The sequence below is a fragment of the Malaclemys terrapin genome, chromosome 1 (genome assembly GCF_027887155.1).
Source record: "Malaclemys terrapin pileata isolate rMalTer1 chromosome 1, rMalTer1.hap1, whole genome shotgun sequence".
In the NCBI taxonomy this organism is placed as follows: domain Eukaryota; kingdom Metazoa; phylum Chordata; order Testudines; family Emydidae; genus Malaclemys; species Malaclemys terrapin.
In genome coordinates this window covers 76,822,663-76,842,658 of record NC_071505.1, presented here as the reverse complement: position 1 = coordinate 76,842,658, position 19,996 = coordinate 76,822,663, and the positions used below count along the sequence as shown (strand labels likewise).

Sequence of the window (19,996 nt, the reverse complement as noted above, 5' to 3'; positions counted from 1 at the left end):
TTTATATAGCTTAGATGTCTATTTAGTTACATATGAAAATGAGAGAACTAAACACATAGTACTAAAAAATACAGATATGAACTAGCGGTTGTGGCATTGGATGCTGAGTTCAAGCCCTCTTAAAAATCTGGGCTTCAGCCTCTTTTGGCTTTAGTAATGGGGAATATTTATGTTTAAATATCTTAAAGCCTGTTGTCATGTCACTATGGAAAGAGCCAAGGCTGTTTTTGTTTTTTTTTTTTTCAGAGGAGGCTGACTGAATTCACATACGCCTGGAACCAATATTAAGTTTTCTTCTGACCAATTTCACTTCTACTGTGTTCCACTATACAGTGTTAGAAGCTGGAAATTGAACTGTAACAAAGAAGTAGTTCTGGGAAAATGCAGGGAATGTTTCCTAAAAGCACATACTGTAAGTATGCTAAACAAAGCAATGCATTAATAATAAACTGATTGGGAGAAATACAGATAACAAAGCATGCTGATGTGATAGCAAATGTGCGTACATGCTGCCATCTAATGTTTGTAAGAGCAAATGTCAGCACATCGTCTGAAGAACATATTGTATAGGATAAATTTGTTAAGCCGTAACTGTGGCATCCTTCTCTTCAGTCTGTTTAATTGGTATGAATTTATAGCTAGCTCTTACGCACAAACAAAATTCTTGAAAATTTACTTTGTTTTATCCTTCAAATTATTGTGAACACTATTTGCAAACAGTTATATTCATTGTTATAATCATTTCCATATTAAAGGTACCCAGTAAAAATATGGAGGTTTTCTTCTAAAAGCTTGTCCTGCAAATTGAGCCTGTGCTCTGAGACAAGCTGAGTGCTTCTCATCTCATACATCATCACCACTAATAAAGTTTCTGTAGTCCTTCACTTATATTTCTGCAACTCCGTTGTCTGCAATTTATGATAGTCCAATGATACAATAATTGATTGATGACTGCCTGGAAATAATTATGTTCATGATGCATAATATGGAGCAGAATCTGCAGCTCATAGCAGTGTTGGCTGTGCAGGGCTATGTGAAGTAAAGCAGGAAATGTTTGGTCCTGTAACTCAAGTCAGCAAATATGACTCTGAGCACACACATAGAGTAACCTAGTGAGTAAGAAGGTGCCATTGGTACAATAATTTTTCAGAGGAAAACTTCACTTTAATGCTTGAAGGTGCATTACCCCATCTAAAATTTTGACCCCGGAGTTGCTGATATCTCTAACATCCGTGTGTTCAAACATGAACTTTTGAGAATCAGGCTAGCCATTGCCAGATTATGAACAGAGCCTGTGTTTAAATCTATTAATATCTGAATTTTTAAATTTCTAATTCCCATCCCACCCTTTAAAAACAATAATTTTGAGGAAAGGAACAATGTATCCCCCTCAATATCTATTAGTGACGTCTACTTTTAAAGAGTCTTTATGTATATTATTGTGACATTACCTACTATTAATAAAAAGGGCAAAATTTTGGTGGAGCTTCTGTCATTTCCCTCCAAATTGCTAGGGATTCTCATCTAACAGTTTGAGGAAACCTGCAGACCATGTCACTGTACACATTCTAGTTGCCAATTGTAGGCAGGGCAATAAAATCATTTAATCAACAATGTAGTGGTATCATTTCATACTCAGGTAGGATTTTCTTACCTCCTGTACTCAGTCTGCAGAGGTAGCATTTCTTAAAAAAGAAAAAAGCAGAAACAAAAACCTATTTTCTTTACTGCTTCATCACTTTGCACCAGGTTCCTAGGACTATCCCCAACCTCTCTTGAATTCTCTAACCCACGTACTGCACAAAAATTTTTTGGCTATGTTTTTAGGCCTGAGTCAACAGCATGAAAATTATTCCATTTGTGACTCATTTTTTGGTCATTTCATACAGAATGAAAGTAAGCAAGCTACCCATGCATGGAAATGAAACTATGTATGATACAGATAGATATATTTCTCAGCATGTGGTAGGATATTAACATGCAATGAACTATAAAGATGGAATTGCAATGTCATTTTCTTAACGAAATTTCCAGTTTATAAAAAAAACTTTGTGCATTTTTTTCATCTTCAAAATATTGGCCCGCTCCAAAACGAACAAACAAGCCTGCAAAATATTATCAGCTGTTAATATAAAATGAATAATTAAAAGCATAAGAAAGCCAGGTTAAAATGCAATGTTTTCCTGCTAGAGGGAAAAATAAGCTAGACTCCGTGATTTCTATCAAAGACTCGTCATACTAGTCCATTTGTTTTCCACCAAATTTCACTGGAAAACAAATTACTGGTATTACAACCATTGCCCATTTTGTGTTACTTTCTGAGGACAAAATTTGGTAGAGTCCTGATACTTGTTTTCATAAATAATTAGGCTGGGAGAAAACAATGTGATGCTCTAAATATAGTCTCATTGGGCCATTTGAGCTGCTCAAGATCACCAAGTTATAGGAACAGCCTAGCTGGTCTCTCTGTTCCTCCACCATATCCCCTATACCGGTATAGTGGTGGTGTAATCCTCCCATAGCTGGTTAACCTGGTTTCCTAGATACTTTGGCTTTGAGTGGTGGATGTGTCTCATTTATTGAATGTTGACATTCACTCATTTTTTATTTCCTTATTTGTTTTATCTTATCATATTGTTCTCATTCTTATAAGAGTTTAAAAAGTCTGTTGTACACACATAACTTCCTTATTCCAAAGCTCATATTTTGTCGATATGGACTAATGTGGATGGTGAATTGTTTGCTATTATTAATACGTTGTGTGTATGTCTCACTGTTATTTAGGATCTAGTGGAGTAATTCTTCAAAATATTTGATATGTTTAATCAGCTTGGCAGAGAAAATATGGATTGTAATTTTTACTTCCAGGGTTTTTTTTATGTTATTCATCCTGAAAGTTCTCAAAATGAATGTGCAAAATCTTTGACAAATTTCCACACATGCTTAGATCTATTTTCTATCAGCTTGGATGCCTATTGGCATGCCAATATTTATTTTTGTATGTGCAGTTTAACACTTGCATAGACCATTATTTGCCTCAATTTATGAAAACACAGCCCCATGCAGTACGTTCATATACAAGGTCAGTGAGTGAAACTTGGTAGAATAATTAACAAAATGTAATGGACAGTATCTTAAAGAAAAATGGTCTTTCTGATTTAAACTAGACATGGATATGAGCCACAAAAGTTGAATCTGGTTTCAGGTTCATAATCCCTCAAAATCTGAGGCTGTTTGAATTAGAGGTTTGTTTTTTAGTTTGTGGCCATCTCTAATTCAAACACATGAAGTAATGCACATGCTAATGGCTGTGATTTGGTCTCTAAGTGGTTGTGTTCTATACGTGTTCAAAGAATTTAGTAACATGTTTTTTTCTCCTAGGAGACCCTATATGTTTTTCTTCACGTGACGCTCACTTTGAAATATTTGGATAAAATGAGATGCTTGCGGAAACGATCAGCAGTATCATTCTTAGGAGTCCTTGTCATTTGCCTGCTGTTCATGAACTTGTACATTGAAGATGGTTATGTCTTGGTAAGTTTCTTAGGTGGAAGAAATGGGGTCATGGAACAAGCACACAGTACAAGGTACCACAAAGCTGCAACTCTCCCGTTTTAGTGGGCTGTTCATAGTAAAGTCCCCTCAGATTGATTCATATTAAGGGGACTTTACAAAGGCAGTGGCTAGCAGGAGAGCCTCAGGCAGTGTTACTCCACACATATAGGGAGTCAGGGAGAGCTTTGCAGAGAGTTTCCAGTTCCCTACATGTGTTTTTTCCTGCAAGGGAACTATTTGGGATATTATTTCTAAACTCCCACATATATATAAAATATGAGAGGGTACCATTAAAATCTTGATGTTTTCTTCTTATAGAGGTAACATATATTACAGTCTTTCCCACTATACATTTAAGGAGCACTGCAGATATTACAAGTAAGGTATCTAGCACAGTGTGAAGCCATACCTCTTGAATGTTCTCCATTTTAGTCACAAAATTATCCCCATTCTGCACACATTTGGATTTCCCTCATTTTAATTCTTGAAAATGATTATGTCTGAGGTCAAGACCCAGGTTCAGTCCCTGCTGATAATGACCCACCCAGGAGTGTGGCATTACAGCTACAACTAATGTGACAGAAGACTCAATTACACAACAGGAATTAATCCCACATCATTTTCAGTTTCTTGCATGAATATTTATTTTTCTGGGTCTCATTTTGAGTCTCTGTCATGCCATGTGTCCCATATTTGGGCTTTTGGCAGGTGGAAAGGTATTGATGGGAACCTCAAAATTTTCATGGTACCTATTGTAAACTTATGATTTAAAGGTAGAATTTCCTAAAGCACCTGAATTAGTAGCTTCAATCACTAAACTATTGATAATGTGATGTAACTCTACAGTTTGTGCTGGGCATCCACCACAATTCAAGGTCAAATGACTTCTGAGATACTAATGGTAGTGTGGATGTTGAGAGTTGGATCAGGCCCTATGAAAGGAGACAACGGTTTAAGGCCAAGCTCTTGCAGTCATATGAGTAAAGATAAGCATGAAACAGCGTGATCTACGGGACAGGGTATTAGATTTGGAGTCAGGAGACCTGATTTCTCTCACTAGGTCTGCCACTGACCTGCTTGGACAAATCACAAGTCACTTTACTCCTCTGTACCTCTATTTCCCCTCCCATTCTTTGTCTTGTCTATTAAGAACATACATTGTGGGGGGCAAGGGAGAGTACATTTGTGTCTGTTACTATGAAACTAGCACAATGGGTCCCACTCAGCCTGTAGTCAGTACTGTAATACAAGTTATAATAAATGTGTATGGATTTTCAATATCAGGGCTAGAGACCTTACTAGGCAATGTCCAATAATGTCAAACTTATGCTAAATTGAAATAGTGATTTAAAAAAAAGTTAACAGTGATATTACTATATTATCACTGCTAGCCAATCCATTTTCAAGTAATCCAAAAGAGAATCCCTGTTTTCTGGTATGCCACTCCACTTTTTGATATATCGCTTCCTCTAGTGACCTCGTTTGCATTGAGATTTTTTACAGTATCTTATTTATTCATCATCTCTTGGTTGTGATCAAATTTGACCTGGCTTATACTATATTTTCTCCCAGTGTCACTCTCCCTGATGTCTCTCTTGCTTCTGCTAATTGCTACAAATTCCCCCCAGATGCTTCTGAAAGTGCATCTTTTTGGTTTGTTTTTTAAATCCTTTCCTGTCCTGTTTGCCGGCTCCCGCGATGTCTTATTCTTAATTTGTCTTTTTTTTTTTTACATTCACTTTCTTTCATTGTTTCTCTCATCACAAATTTGACATGTCTGAGCTCATGTAGCTCCCAGCCAAGACTTTTACTTTCTCCTGACAGTTTTCCCAGATCTCCTGATACCTTTATGGTCCATCAACCATTTTTCAAATGTGTTAGGCTGTTGGCTTTTTTATTTTATTTTATTTTATTTTTCTACATCCCTGACCATGTTTGACGGCTCCCCTGGTCCATCTGATGTTTTCTTTGCTAAGGTAGAAGATCAGCAGTTTAAATGTGGGAGTTTAGAAATAATATCCCAAATAGTTCCCTTGCAGGAAAAAAACACATGTAGGGAACTGGAAACTCTCTGTAAGGCTCTCCCTGATTCCCTATATGTGTGGAGTAACACTGTCTGAGGCTCTCCTGCTAGCCACTGCCTTTGTAAAGTCCCCTTAAGTTAGCTGATGAGGGAATGAGGCCCATGGCTTCAGTCCTTCCCCAGCTACCTTTCTCAGATACCCAACCCAATGGAGAACAAGGCTATGATTTCCCGTCCCCCACATCTAATGTGAAATTCTTAGTATTTTTCATTAACGTGGACTGTCAATGGGTGGCTGGCCCCTTTAATTGAAGCAGGTCCAGCTCCCCTGTCTCAGAACAGTTGCTGCATATGGGTATGTTTACACTGCAATTAAACACCCAGGTCTGGCCTGTGTCATTGGACTCACAAGGCCCAGGCTGTGGGGCTGTAAAATTGCAATGTAGATGTTCAGGAGACCCACAAGGGGCAAGGACCCCAGAACTGGGGCTCCAGCCTGTGCCCAAACATCTACACTGCAGTTTTAGAGCTCTGCAGCCTGAGCCCAGTCATCTGGGTCAGCCAGGGATGTTTAATTGCAGAGTAGACACAGAGAATTTGGCTAATTGAGAGGGCAGCACCGGGGCTATGTAGTGCTAGGTTGTCAGTAAGGATGGGGGAGCGGGATCAGTAGGAAGACCCCGGGGACGGGAGACAATGGGAACTTGCTGGGGAGAAAACCCAGGGGAGGTGCTCATCTAAAAAAGCAAGGAAGGAATTTTTTAGTCCTTGCAGGAAGGACTGAAAGAGGCCAGCGGGGAAATAACCTTGGAGCTGTAGCCCAGGGTGAGCTGAAGAGCTGTGCCTGTGTTTGTGTTTGGAAAACAAAACCATGCCTGGGAAGAGAGGCTTGGAATGGCAGTGGGTCTTTGTGGGCTGTAGAGAAGCCAGCACCTTACAGAGACCATTTAAACAAAAGGGGGGGATGTTGATTTTGGGGGCTTTCAAATTTCATTTGGAGTCTCTTTCATGTCCCCAGTAGAATCCACTCATATTACTGCGTAAAAGTGCTGACTCTCTTGTGGATGTTGAAGTGGGAACTGCAATCTCCATTTCAATGCATGAGACCACTGGGGGATAGTGCAGCAAAGACAACTTTGCTTAAGCAGCCTTAGTGATACAACTACAGTTCATGTACGTGATGTGCAGCATTGATGCAAATTGGCAGGGAAATGTGGAGATACTGAAATTGCAGCTGTGTGTGCTGATCCGGATCAATGGATCCAGAAACTTTCATGAACACTAAATTCACTTAGACTGGATCTCAGAATGTGCATGGTTCAATGCTGACTTTAAGCATATACTGTGGGTTGTAAGTGATAAGGAGAAGGGACCGTGTCTTTTTATTTCTATTGTAAATGTAAGTACCCTTTGGGGGCACTGTGAAAGTAATAACAATATTGCATATGGGGATCCTATGAAGAGCAAAGTGTCTCTTGAGAGGCAATTAACCCCCTCAGCTCTCAGGAAAGTTAGGGGAATCTCACAAGGTCAGTCAAATGTAGTACAAAGTGTATATGGTGCTGACTGCCTGCTTCTTCCCCTGCACTTACTTCCCTCTCTGGGTGCACACTGTTTTCCTGATTAATGGCTGAAAACTAGGATCACCACAGAAAAATCAGGAGACTGAGTAGCCAGCAGGTCTAGTAGATCAGCTGTATGAACATCTGTTTGGTAACCCTCTGAGGTCAGGGTATGGACTCTAGCTAGTCCATTGACTTACATTCTAATCTGGAAAGTGATAAACATAAAGCTTTGTTTCATAACTTATCAGTAAAAGCAAGGTAGCTTAGCAGCACTAGGAAGAAATTACCCAGGGAGACCTTGCAGAATGAGAGATCATAACAGTTCAGGTAGGTGCATCTGGATGTTAGCCAAGAGAACCTGACTCAACTCATAAATGGATTATTTATTTCTTCTATAAAAGAAAAATACTGAACTTAACATGAACCTAAGATAGGTTACTGGAAGTGTTTTTTACATCGCTGATTGTGAACCTGAATAACATTGAAATAAATATTGTTTATTTTTTTGTCCTTTCTGCTTGTGTTGGCAATATTATTGTTTATTGCATAGTGCTCTCTTTTAATCAAAGCTCAAGTCACTTGTCTTTTATTAATGTATTATAGCACACGTGTGAAACTGCCATATACTTTTCTTACTCTTCTCAGGGCCAAAATCATCCAATGTGAACTATAAAAGCATTCCTAATGCTACGTCAACTCCATGGCACCACAGCTCCAATGGAAAATTTTCTTCTTTGCATAAGCATTAAGAGACAGATGGTGTGGGTGCGACACAGTGTATGCCATAGTGCAGGGCTGGGCACACTTTTTGGCCTGAGGGCCGCACTGGGTTTTGGAAATTGTATGGAGGGCCGGTTAGGGGAGGGGGGCTTGGCCCGGCCCCCACCCCCTATCCCGCTTCTGGCCCCCTGACGGCCCCCCCGGACTCCTGGCCCATCCAACCCACCCTGTTCGCTGATGGCCCCCCTGGGACCTCTTCCTCATCCACCCCCCTGCTCCCTGTCCCCTGACACCCCTCCCCCCTGGAATTCTCACCCCTGACTGCCCTGCAGCGCCCCATCCAACCCCTCCTCTCCTTCCTGACTGCCCCCCCGGACTCCTGCCCCATCCAACCACCCCTTCTCCCTGACCGCCTCTGGAACTCCTGCCCCTGACTGCCCTCAGCTGCCCCATCCAACCCCCCTTCCTTCCTGACTGCCCCCCCCCCGGGACCCCTGCCCCCATTTAACCCTGTTCCCTGCCCTCTGACCACCCCTACCCCTATCCACACACCTGACCACCACCCCGAACTCCCCTGCCCTCTATCCAATACCCCCTGTCCCCCACTCCCTGCCCTTTACAGTGCAGCTTGGAGTACCGGTGGCTCGTGGCGCTGCAGCCGCGCCACCCAGCTGGATCCAGCCATGCACCGTGCAGCACAGAGCACTGGGTCAGGCCAGGCTCTGCAGCTGCGCTGCCCCAAGAGCTCGCCGCCCCACTGCCCAGAGCATTGCGCCAGTGGTGCAGTGAGCTGAGGCTGCGGGGGAGGGGGAAGAGCGGGGGAGGTGCCAGGGGCTAGCCTCCTGGGCCAGGAGTTCAGGGGCCAGGCAGGAGGGTCCTGCAGGCCGGATGTGGCCCGCAGGCTGTCGTTTGTCCACCTCTGCCGTAGTGGTATGGAGAGCCTCAACTCAAAGAGAAATGGGCGAGATGGGAAGGAGGCAGGGCCATAACCCTATCCTTTCTCTGCACCAGCCTATTTTGGTGGTAGGGCACGCAGTGGGTGCAGGCACCAGCATCCTTCAGCATAGTACAGTTTGTGCAGTTCCCCTGCACATCAAGGATCTGGGGAAGGAATGGTCTGTACTCAGGAAAGTGCCAAAGTGGTACAGTCTTGCCTTAGGTCTGAGAATATTATTTCATGTTTCATCTGCAACAGTTTCTAATATCACAAAAAACAAAAGTTAAACACTTCCCCACTGTACTGTCGAGGGAGATTATGTCCTACTTTGAATATAGCAGCACTTTTCTGGCAATACTGTAGTGCTCTTAATTCTTCTAGAAAACTAGATCTTCAATGTTTCTGTGCCAAAGGGCTTTTTTCTCTTTCCCAATTACTCTTAATCTGAAACTATATGATAGATTTATTGTAACCAAAAATATATAATATTCAGATAACAGATTTTTAAAACGAGGTGAGATTTAAATGTTTTCCAGAAAACTAACTTTGAAAAAGTTTATTATTTGAAATTTGTCTGCCCCCCTTGTCTGTTTGGCCGGCATTCACAAATATATTTCTCTTTGTGTATTCCCCCTCCATGGACTCTCTCTCATTCTTTCTCTTTTCATCTTACTAGGAAGGGGACAAGCAATTAATCAGAGAAACAGCCACACACCAGCTTAATTCAGAGCGCTATGTTCACACTTTTAAAGATTTGTCAAATTTCTCAGGATCTATAAATGTTTCCTATCGCTATCTAGCTGGCACACCTTTGCCAAGGAAAAGTAAGTAACCAGAATCTGATTTTCATTAAATGAAGATGTTACCTCAGATGTTTTTTTTACATAAATTAATTATTTCATTTTAGAACTGTGTGAAAACTTTTTGACCTACAGTGACATTCACAATGCTGCCTGTTCCATAGATTTCCCATGGTACTTCTGCACAGGGATGATACAGGGGAACAATGCAGGTGCACTTCTGGGTCTCCATGGATTGAGATGGGTAGAACCACTGAATCTTCACTCATGTGGTTCCTATAGCTGGGAACAACCATATATAGGGCATGAAGGTCATTCCATAAACTGGGACCATAGACGGACTCAGCCACAGCACTATAGCCTGCAGGGCGGGGTAGATTTTAAAAATCTACCCCTGGGGGCGGGGTAGATTTTCCTGCACTCAGGCCCCAGGTAGGACAGTTCCAAATAGTCTGGTTATTCTGACTTTATGCAGTTGGTCTAATAAAAGATATTGTCTCACCCATCTCATTTCTCTAATATTCTCACTTTAGGCAGGAGTCAAGACTTTCATCCGTGCAGTGAAACATGCCAATATTTGGCTTTCGACAGGTCACCTGGGGGCACCAAATCAATAATTTCACACACAAACAAAGGAAATGAGGGTCAGAATGGAGAAGTCCAAGCATATGTCCAATGCATAAGTCCAAGCACCGAGAGAAAAATAAGACATCTGTGAGTTGTTGGTCTTCCTAGGACAGGGTTGCAATGTACATTTTAGTTGAAATAAGGTTTGAGAAGTTTGGGGTTGTGTAGGCAGTGCTGATGACTGATGGCATTTGAGTAGACAATTTAGAGGAAGGCCACAGGACACCTCATTGGAACATGATTGCAATATTTCACTCATGCTCACATTATCTGCAAAATTTTGCAAATCAAAATATTTACATAGAGTTTTGGTCAGCTGCATTGGAAATGAAGCATACTAGTTTTAACATGAACCTATTTTTACAGAAAATTTGGGGATGAACTGATTTTCTTAAAAGTGTAGTTGCTCACAATTCCAACAGAGATTGCATTCCATCCAAACAGCTAGATTCTAATAATAGATTTGGAGCACATGTTAACAAATATCTGAAAGAATTAAGCTAGTGCTGTATGCACATGTGCAAGAAGAGATATTTCAAAATACCGCAGAAGGCAAAATCTCACCCAAAAGATTTTAAATGCACTAAAAACTACTTATAGAACTACTTATAAAATATAGTAGTGTGTGTGTATATATATATATAAATATACTACTATATTTTATAAGTATATATATATATATATATATATATATATATATATATATTTTATAAGTAGTTCTATAAGTAGTTTTTAGTGCATTTAAAATCTTTTGGGTGAGATTTTGCCTTCTGCGGTATTTTGAAATATCTCTTCTTGCACATGTGCATACAGCACTAGCTTAATTCTTTCAGATATTTGTTAACATGTGCTCCAAATCTATTATTAGAATCTAGCTGTTTGGATGGAATGCAATCTCTGTTGGATATATATATAATATTCAGTAGTAAATTGTATTGTACTTTTAAGTAAAATCTGATTTACTTGTCTCAAATTCAATACCCTGGTCTATTTCTTACTGAAAATATAAAGGAAGTTTGTAATAGGAATTCTAACAAGGAAAAATTAGAGAATTGGGAAATATTTTAAAACTGAAAATGCTAGAAGAAATCATCCATGAAAAGTTTAGAAATCCTCAAAACTATGTATAAATGTAATCAAGCTTGTTATGGTACCATAAAATGGTAAAAGCAAGGCCATTATTCTTTAACTCATACTTTTGTGCTATTTTTCATAATGGCTTGACTTAAGAACAATTTGTGAGCCATAACTTTTCAATCCCATTTCTTTATAGCTTTAACATTGTCTATATGTATTTCTTTTTTTCTAATAGGCATATATGCACACATCACTTTGGCTTTAGTCCATTTCACAACACTTCTTGCAGTTAAGAAACTAATGTTTAATTCAATAGTCTCCATATGTCAAATTGCTTACAACATAATTCGTCTTTCATGAAAAAACATAGAACAGTCTTTGTAGCATACCCTTAATACGTTTACATATTAAACATCCCAGACTTCATCATTCAGAAGGTTTATTTAATACACTACAGGCCTGGAGGTTAGCTTTGTTGTTATATGATTTTCAAAGCCTGATTCACGTTCAGTTAATCTTTCTGTCTGAATTTTCTTTTGCACAGGGTATCTTACAATTGGACTATCCTCAGTCAAACGGAAAAAGGGGAATTATTTGCTCGAGACGATCAAGTCCATATTTGAGCAGTCAAGTTATGAGGAACTGAAGGAAATTACGGTGGTGGTTCACCTAGCAGATTTTGACTCATCCTGGTGTGAAGGGATGGTCCAGGACATTTCACAGAAATTTGCCCATCACATCATTGCTGGCAGGTTAATGGTTATCCATGCCCCTGAGGAGTACTATCCAGTACTGGATGGCCTTAAGAGAAATTACAATGACCCAGAAGACCGTGTGAAGTTCCGATCCAAACAAAATGTAGATTATGCTTTCCTGCTTAACTTTTGTGCTAATCTTTCTGATTATTATGTCATGCTAGAAGATGACGTTCGATGCTCTAAAAACTTCTTGACTGCTGTTAAGAAAGTAATTACCTCGCGAGAAGGTTCCTATTGGGTGACTCTGGAGTTTTCCAAACTGGGCTATATTGGAAAGCTATACCACTCCCATGACCTCCCGCGCCTGGCTCATTTTTTGCTGATGTTTTACCAGGAAATGCCTTGTGATTGGCTGCTAATCCATTTCCGTGGGTTGTTAGCTCAAAAGGATGTCATCCGCTTTAAGCCATCTCTGTTCCAGCACATGGGATATTATTCATCCTACAAAGGAGCTGAGAACAAGCTAAAGGATGACGACTTTGAAGAGGATTCATTTGACATCCCTGACAACCCGCCCGCAAATCTTCACACCAACATGAATGTATTTGAAAACTACGAGGCAAGCAAGGCTTACAGCAGCATTGATGAGTACTTCTGGGGAAAAGCTCCTTCTACTGGAGATCTCTATGTGATTGTCTTTGAAAAGCCTATTAAAATCAGTAAAATTAAAGTTATCACTGGAACAGAAGACCGGCAAAATGACATCTTGCATTATGGAGCCCTGGAAGTTGGGGAAAAAATTGTAGGGAGCAAAAAAGGGAGGCAATGTACTACTTACTTGAGACTAGGGGAATTCAAAAATGGAAATTTTGAAATGACAGATGTGGAGCACAAAGTTCTGTTTGATATTAACTGCATGAGAATACTTGTTACCAAAAGTCAAAAGGAATGGCTGATCATTAGGAGCATTAGTATTTGGACTTCTCAGCCACCAAATCAATAAGGCAAAATTACTGAAGCTGGTCCTCCTCCTTTTGTGGTGGAGTGAATGCCATCGGTTGGGTCCCAACTGGTGTAATTCCCCAAGGAGACTGACTGACTTCCAATTATTTACTTCTGACACTGGAAATCTGGGGAAATCATAAAACAAGCAAAAGCAATTTATTTTGTACTAGTCCGCCAGGCAATATACAAACACTAGTTTGTTGGAATGTTTGAATTTTATAGGAAATGCAAACAAGTTCTCATCCATCACTTAAGATTCAGAAATCCTTCTCTTTTATTTTAATTTCTCCTTTGGGAAGAACTGCTGTACTAAACAAAGCCAATGCTTTTCCATTATTCAGAAGTTTTGTAGGCTTTGACCAGTATGTTGTCAGATGAAATTTGACTCCATCATAGCTACATATAAATTAATAATCAGATGGTAGTACATGTTTGTACAATAGTTGGTGGTGTATTTGTTTGAAAGACAGTTGTGATAATGAAAGTCCATTAATGGAGCTTCCAATTTCATTTGAGCACTGTAAGAAAACAGTGTGGTTAAACATTGTAACTTATTTTAAATGAAAATACATGTACAGTTATAGATCAGACATGACAATACTGTAAAAATAGTTAATTGCATTCACTATCCTGTCTCAACAAATACGCTTTGTTCTTCTCCCAGGGTCCTGGCATTGAAATAGGTCACCAGTTGTATTTTCTGTCACATGGGGCCCAACCCTGCAATCCTTATTCAAGCAGTCACACGGTCAATGGGAGTTTGCTTGAATAAGGACTGCAGGGTCATTCCCTGAGCTTTAAGGACAAAATTATCCTTTTGGATTTTCATGGCAGTAGTTTTCATCTTTAATATTCTCTCTTCCAGCACATTCAGAGCTCCCAGTGATGTCAGTGGGAGAACTGCACAAAGCTGAACACTGCCGTATGATCCAAGAGAAGAGTTTTGCACTCAGTGTTTAGATCAGTGGTGGGCAACCTGGGGCCCATCAGGGTAATCTGATTGCGGGCTGCAAGACATTTTGCTGACATTGAACGTCCGCGGGCATGGCCCCCGCAGCTCCCAGTGGCTGCAGTTCACCATTCCCAGCCAATGGGAGCTGCGGGAAGCAATCAGATTATCCTGATGGGCCACATGCGGCCTCCAGGTCTCAGGTTGCCCATCACTGGTTTAGATGTCCATCTCTCATCCAATGCAAATGAAAGATATATAAGGTTCAGCAGTAGAGGCTGAAGGTGATCACTGATCTTCCCTGGTTGATGTCTCTGCAATAGCGCTGTGTGAAACATCTCCCACTATTTGCAAAAGCAAGAATCCTGGTTTTGCTGGATATGTGAGAAGTAAATACTTTGCCAAGTTAGTTTTGAATGTTTTCAGATTTTTCAATGCTGAATAAATTGTCTTAGGAGCTCAGATGATGTCCCCAGATGTCAGATGTCTCCAGATGTCCCCAGATGATGTTTTGGTCTATATATTTATATACTACCTAGACCTGTTCCTTTGAGGTTCTGAGCACCTACTGACTGGGGCTGATTGTCCTCCATTCCTATTGACTTCAGTGGGAGTTGTGAACTTTAATACTTCACAGAATCAGACCCCATATGTATACAGTACATATGATATATAAACACATCTGCATTACCATAGACTCATAGACTTTAAGGTCAGAAAGGACCATTATGATCTTCTAGTCTGACCTGCTGCACAACACAGGCCACAGAATCTCACTCACCCACTCCTGTAACAAACCTCTGACCTATGTCTGAGCTATTGAAGTCCTCAACTTGTGGTTTAAAGACTTCAAGGTGCAGAGAATCCGCCAGCAAGTGACCCGTGCCCCACTCTGCAGAGGAAGGCAAAAAAACCCCAGGACCTCTGCCAATCTGTCCTGGAGGAAAATTCCTTCCCGACCCCAAATATGGCAATCAGCTAAACCCTGAACATGTGGGCAAGACTCACCAGCCAGACACCCAGGAAAGAATTCTCTGTAGTAACTCAGATCCCACCCTATCTAGTGCCCAGCACAGGCCATAGGAGATCTTATTCTTCTTTAAGGCATTCCAAAAACTTTCTTTAAAGATACTGGGAGCTACACAAATATATCAGTAGCAGCACAGATGAACACTATATTACTAGTCTCATGAATATTGTCGTAATCATCAAATTGCATGTGCTGGTTTCAGTTGAATCTAGGAGGTAAGGATTAAATTGCAAGAATTCCTGTACTGACCAAAAACTCCAAGTGGAAGTGAACTAAATATTGTACTCTGCATACTAGCAAGCCTGACATGGCTATTTCATAAGGGCAGATTATTCACAGGTCTACAAGAAGCAGCAATCTAATTGCTTTTCCTGATTCATAAATCCTACTAAATTCAGATGCAGGTTTGGCAAATCCCTACTTACAGCAGCAATGTACTTTAAAATAGATGGTCTAGTAAATACCTTTACAAAGTACACAAAAGTGTCCCCTTCCCAAAGAGAAGAGTCTTTGTTTCTCTTGTTTCTTAATACCTACCCAGAACTCTAATCTCTGTGAAAACACGATATTTTAAATACAGTTTGGCAGTTCAACTTCAGACACCACTGCAGTTTAGCTAAATTAAAAATACCCACTAAGCTTAAACCAATACTTATCTAAATATACATGAAAGACTTGCTATTTATATTTTAAATTATTTTCCATGGTAACCAGCTAATTTTATGGTCGATCCTAATACTCCTTTAAACACACAATAAATTCTTTTTTGCTTCATTTACCATTAGTGACAAAGAAATCTCAATAAGGAGCACTGAATACCTGAAAACTGGTGTAGAAACTAGCTACCTGGTTATATATAAATGTGCTGTTTCCAAAACAAATACATTTTGAATTAGCACAGATAGTAAACACAATCCCAAGGCTTTAGATGCCCATGCAATCAAAGCCATATTCAATATTAATGTTTTAGAATAAATTAAATGTTCTCTGCACAAACCTGAAGTAATTTAATAGCTATTGTAAACCATAAATAGTAAATATTTTTAAAATCATTTATTGAGCTGTGCTTCCCCCTCCGTACCTTCCCCCCTCCCCCCAAAAAATCTTACCTTTAATGAAGCTGGGAAAAAAGCACATGTTGCTGTGTTTACTGAAAAACAAACTATTTTGTAGTTATGACAACAATTTTGGGGGGTGAAATTCACCCCAGTGCGGAGGAATGGCACAAGGTCCCTCCCATCAGTTAAATCCCATTTAAAGCCTATTTTCATAGCTTATGTGGGACTAATGCTGTCCCTATGCATCAGGATAAATTTCACCCTTGTGAACGTGACTGGCAAATTTTATACATGATTTTTTTTTCCTGTGAAAATGATGATTTTCCCCCCTGGAATAAATTTACAAGAAGAAGAGTTTTTCAAAAGTTAGCATTTTGCTATGCATCCTGCAAAAAAGCTATTTCTTAGCAAAAGGGACACTATTTAATCATATTTGTGAATTCTCACCAACATTCCCCAAACTACTGGATTTTCTTTTTTTTTACTAGTGACTACTGATGAAGCAAATAATTGGTAGTTTCACACAGTTCTATTCACTGGTGAGTACAGGTGTTCCTATGTTTTTGTTATTGTGTATTTCTTGTGTTCATTCGTGGATCAAATGTCCAGTTCCCTTGTACTAAAATGGAAATGTAGAACCATTTTTTTAAATATGATACTGTAGCCTGCATACTAATGGATCCATTCTTCATTGGGCATATATGTATCATTCCACTGACATTACTTGGAATTGCATATGTGCATCAAAGGGAAAATAGACTTTTTAAAATGTAATGCCCGTGGGCTTTTTTTTTTCTTTACTAAGTCAGTTTTTTCCATCCTTATTCATAGTGGGTAGTCCCTTTGACTGGGACCAGTTGAGGAGTAAACTACTACTTAATATGGGTAAGGAGGAAGAATCTAGCCTTAATTTGCTGCAGTTTACTCTACAAACCCAAGTGAAAGTAGTTGTCTGGTACACCATATCATTGTTTATTCCCTGTACTGTATATTCTCTAATGAAGAGACTTCACTAAGGTGCTATATGAATGTATTGTTTTTACATCAGTCTGATCTAATATGATCTGTTTTAGCATTCACCCAGTATTCTGTTGTGTTAGGCACAGTTAATGTTTTGTTTTTTTTAAGAAAGCAAATGAAGATCCTTTTCTTTATTGGATTAAAAATAAAATCAAAATTAAAGTGCTTCACCTTGGAAAACTGTAAAAGGGAACATGGTTAGACATCTTATCTGCAAATACAACCGGCCTTCATTTTGAAATGTTATACCAGTCTTGGTGGAATTGATACCACTGAATAATCACATCTGACGTCTGCATTTGTGATCCCTGCATGTTTGAATGAGTTAGAAGTTAACAGCAGTGACACATTATGTATAATGAGATGATGTAAAATAACACATTCTCATATGGCACAGTGCTTTGCAACAAACAGGTGGGATATACAAGTGGATTCCAATGAAAACAACTAATATGATTCCTTTCTCTGTCAGATTCTAAATAAGGTAAATAACTTGAATCACAACTACTGTGTCAGTTTTCTCATATGCTCTCACTGAAGTCAATTGCAAAATTTCATCTGGCTTCAATGGGAGCAGGATTAGTGCTATGTAATATTCACACTTGGAGGTGTGGATTTAAAGGTTCATGAAGTAACTATTTATGCAGAACTAAAACCAAAAATCTATGGTCCTTATGTTTCCATATTTCTTCTCAGCACTAAAGATGGTCTGAAATGGAAGTAGCCTCCTTGCTGGTTGCTCTTTGTATCATAACTCTACTGCAGTGCGACATCATTCTCACTTAGCCTCCAGAGGCTCTTCTAGGAGTTTTGAAACAGTGAATCTATTCCAGTGTTACCTAATCTACAGTATTATTTCTCAAGTGGCAGTTGTGGATAGTACTTCTGAAAACAATATTGTATAGAGACAGGATCGATACCGCCATAAATGATGATCGAGAAGAGAAAGTATCCGCCATATTAGTGTGTCACTACTATAAAACTTAGAGAAATCCAAAACAGAGTGGACCAGCTTTTATTCATTATTGGATATTTGCTAGTTATGAAACTGCCTACTAAGGGCCCAGAGTGAAATTCACCCCTGTATAGAGAGACAACAAATGGCTTATAAGTCATTTATATCCCAATTAAGCCTTGAAAATAATTAAGTGGGATTTAAATGGTTAATCAAGCCTTGTGCTGGCCCTATGCACAAGGGGGTGTGTATGAATTTTGCCTTCAACTAATGAGTCTGAACATAAAAAGCAACTTTTATTTCCTCTGTTCACCTCGTTAGATACAGCTGTGTCTTACTTCTGTCCTTCCAATTGCTCTTTATTCAGTCATATTTTCTTTTTTCTTCCTAGCACTTTAGAAAATCAGGACTCCTGAGACAGCAGTGTTCTTAGGTTAAAAGTCTGAATTCTGGTTGGCTTTGAATTGCTGTATTTCCCCAATCTCTGTATGAAATGATCCAGTTTCTCACTATGCTTGGCAAGTAAGCCTCACAAGCATGAAGTTCAATTTTGTTGGCTGTTTCCCATCACACAGACTGTTATTAGGACAAGTTTGTCTGGATAACTATATTAAGCAAAGCTTTTGATTTTGATTTTGTTTGTTTTTTGTGAAGTTTTTGTTTTAAATTAAGTTTATTTCCCAAGGGTAAACAGATACCTTATAAAAAGTGTTGGTGTTTAATTTTTAAAACAAGGATCCAAACTTTCTTTGTGGTTATACCGTATCTTTTGCGAGCAGTTTGAAAAGATGACATTTACACACAATGCCATGGTAATAAGAAAAAACTGAATACAAGAATTAAATATATTTAGTAGAGGAAGAAACCATGTGTTGCTGGACAACTGGATCAAACGGGTATATTTCTTTTGTGGAATTGCACTTAAGCCGTTAAACTTCTTGTTTAAGGGCAGAGGAATAGCATACTCCTTCCTTTCCGCATATTGCATTAACCCTTTTACAGAGAGACATCCACATGGCCCTAGCTTTGTCCTGCTCTTGCTGCTTCAATGAAAATAATGTGTTCAACTTTAAAAAGGATTGACCTAGGCATGCTCAGAGATGTGGCCCAGAAACGATTGTATTAGCAATCTATTCAGGTCAGTGTGGTTCGGCAATGGAATAATCTTGTCTACGTACATGAATAGAGTTGTGGCAGACATGGGGAAATAGTTATTTATCCTTGCTATAGTACCTGTAATTTATTTTAAAATAAATGAAATGACATGAAAAGACTTTTTGTGCTAACATATTTCAGGTAGTGGTTATAGAGTGTTCTTTTTAACTGTGCATACCACATTTTAGTTTATATAACTACAGCCAAAAATGCATCTTTTCAGCAATGAAAGGCATAATTTTGTAGAAAATTGGACAAATGGGGTATCTTGCAGTTCAAGACTTGTATCTGCATTGTTCTGATAGCCCAATGTTAGATGAATTACCACAGAAGTTGAAGAAGGTGAACAATTGTAAAACCTTGAGGCTACTTTCCTCAGTGCAACCTGCACTGATGACAACTGCGGTTGCTAGGGCTTATTTCAGGGCCTCGCATCTCCTCTTGCTCCTGCTTAGTAGCTACTGTGCGTCACTGGCTTTTTATATGAAGGCAATATTCAATTGCTTTCTGATTAAGGCAACATATATTGCCACTTGTGAGATATCAGATCCTGTGTAACGTCTAAATCTGTACTTCCATAGTACACTTCCCAACGTTATATAAATGTGTGTGTGTGTGTGTCCTCCCTTCCTCTCTATCTCTCTCATTTATTTCAGTACTGAGCAAATCAGAATCATGGAAAAGGTGAGGTAAGGTGACAATTCCCCCTTATCTTGATTTAATAAATCAAGTCTACTGTTACCATTGATTTTTCAGCATTAATCTTTTCATTTGGCCATTGCTCATTATTTTGAAATAGCATATCCACTGGGAAGACAATAA

At 39.3% G+C, this 19,996-nt stretch overlaps 1 protein-coding gene across 1 annotated transcript; it reads left to right on the top strand.

Annotated features, from left to right (window-relative positions):
* The first annotated feature begins 269 nt into the window (after window positions 1-269).
* Window positions 270-19,292, top strand: MGAT4C (MGAT4 family member C). Its single transcript, XM_054027558.1, has 4 exons — window positions 270-412; window positions 3,382-3,534; window positions 9,477-9,624; window positions 11,849-19,292. The coding sequence occupies exons 2-4, from the start codon at window positions 3,436-3,438 to the stop codon at window positions 13,003-13,005; spliced, it is 1,404 nt and encodes a 467-aa protein (XP_053883533.1). The 5' UTR covers window positions 270-412; window positions 3,382-3,435; the 3' UTR covers window positions 13,006-19,292.
* The last annotated feature ends 704 nt before the right edge of the window (window positions 19,293-19,996 follow it).

What these genes read in the sequence shown, in the direction of transcription:
- MGAT4C (XM_054027558.1), top strand. Translation starts at nt 3,436, where the DNA reads ATGAGATGCTTGCGGAAACGATCAGCAGTATCATTCTTAGGAGTCCTT. An exon ending in TTGAAGATGGTTATGTCTTG is followed by an intron (nt 3,535 to 9,476) that starts GTAAGTTTCTTA and finishes TCATCTTACTAG; the next exon opens with GAAGGGGACAAGCAATTAAT. An exon ending in CACACCTTTGCCAAGGAAAA is followed by an intron (nt 9,625 to 11,848) that starts GTAAGTAACCAG and finishes TCTTTTGCACAG; the next exon opens with GGTATCTTACAATTGGACTA.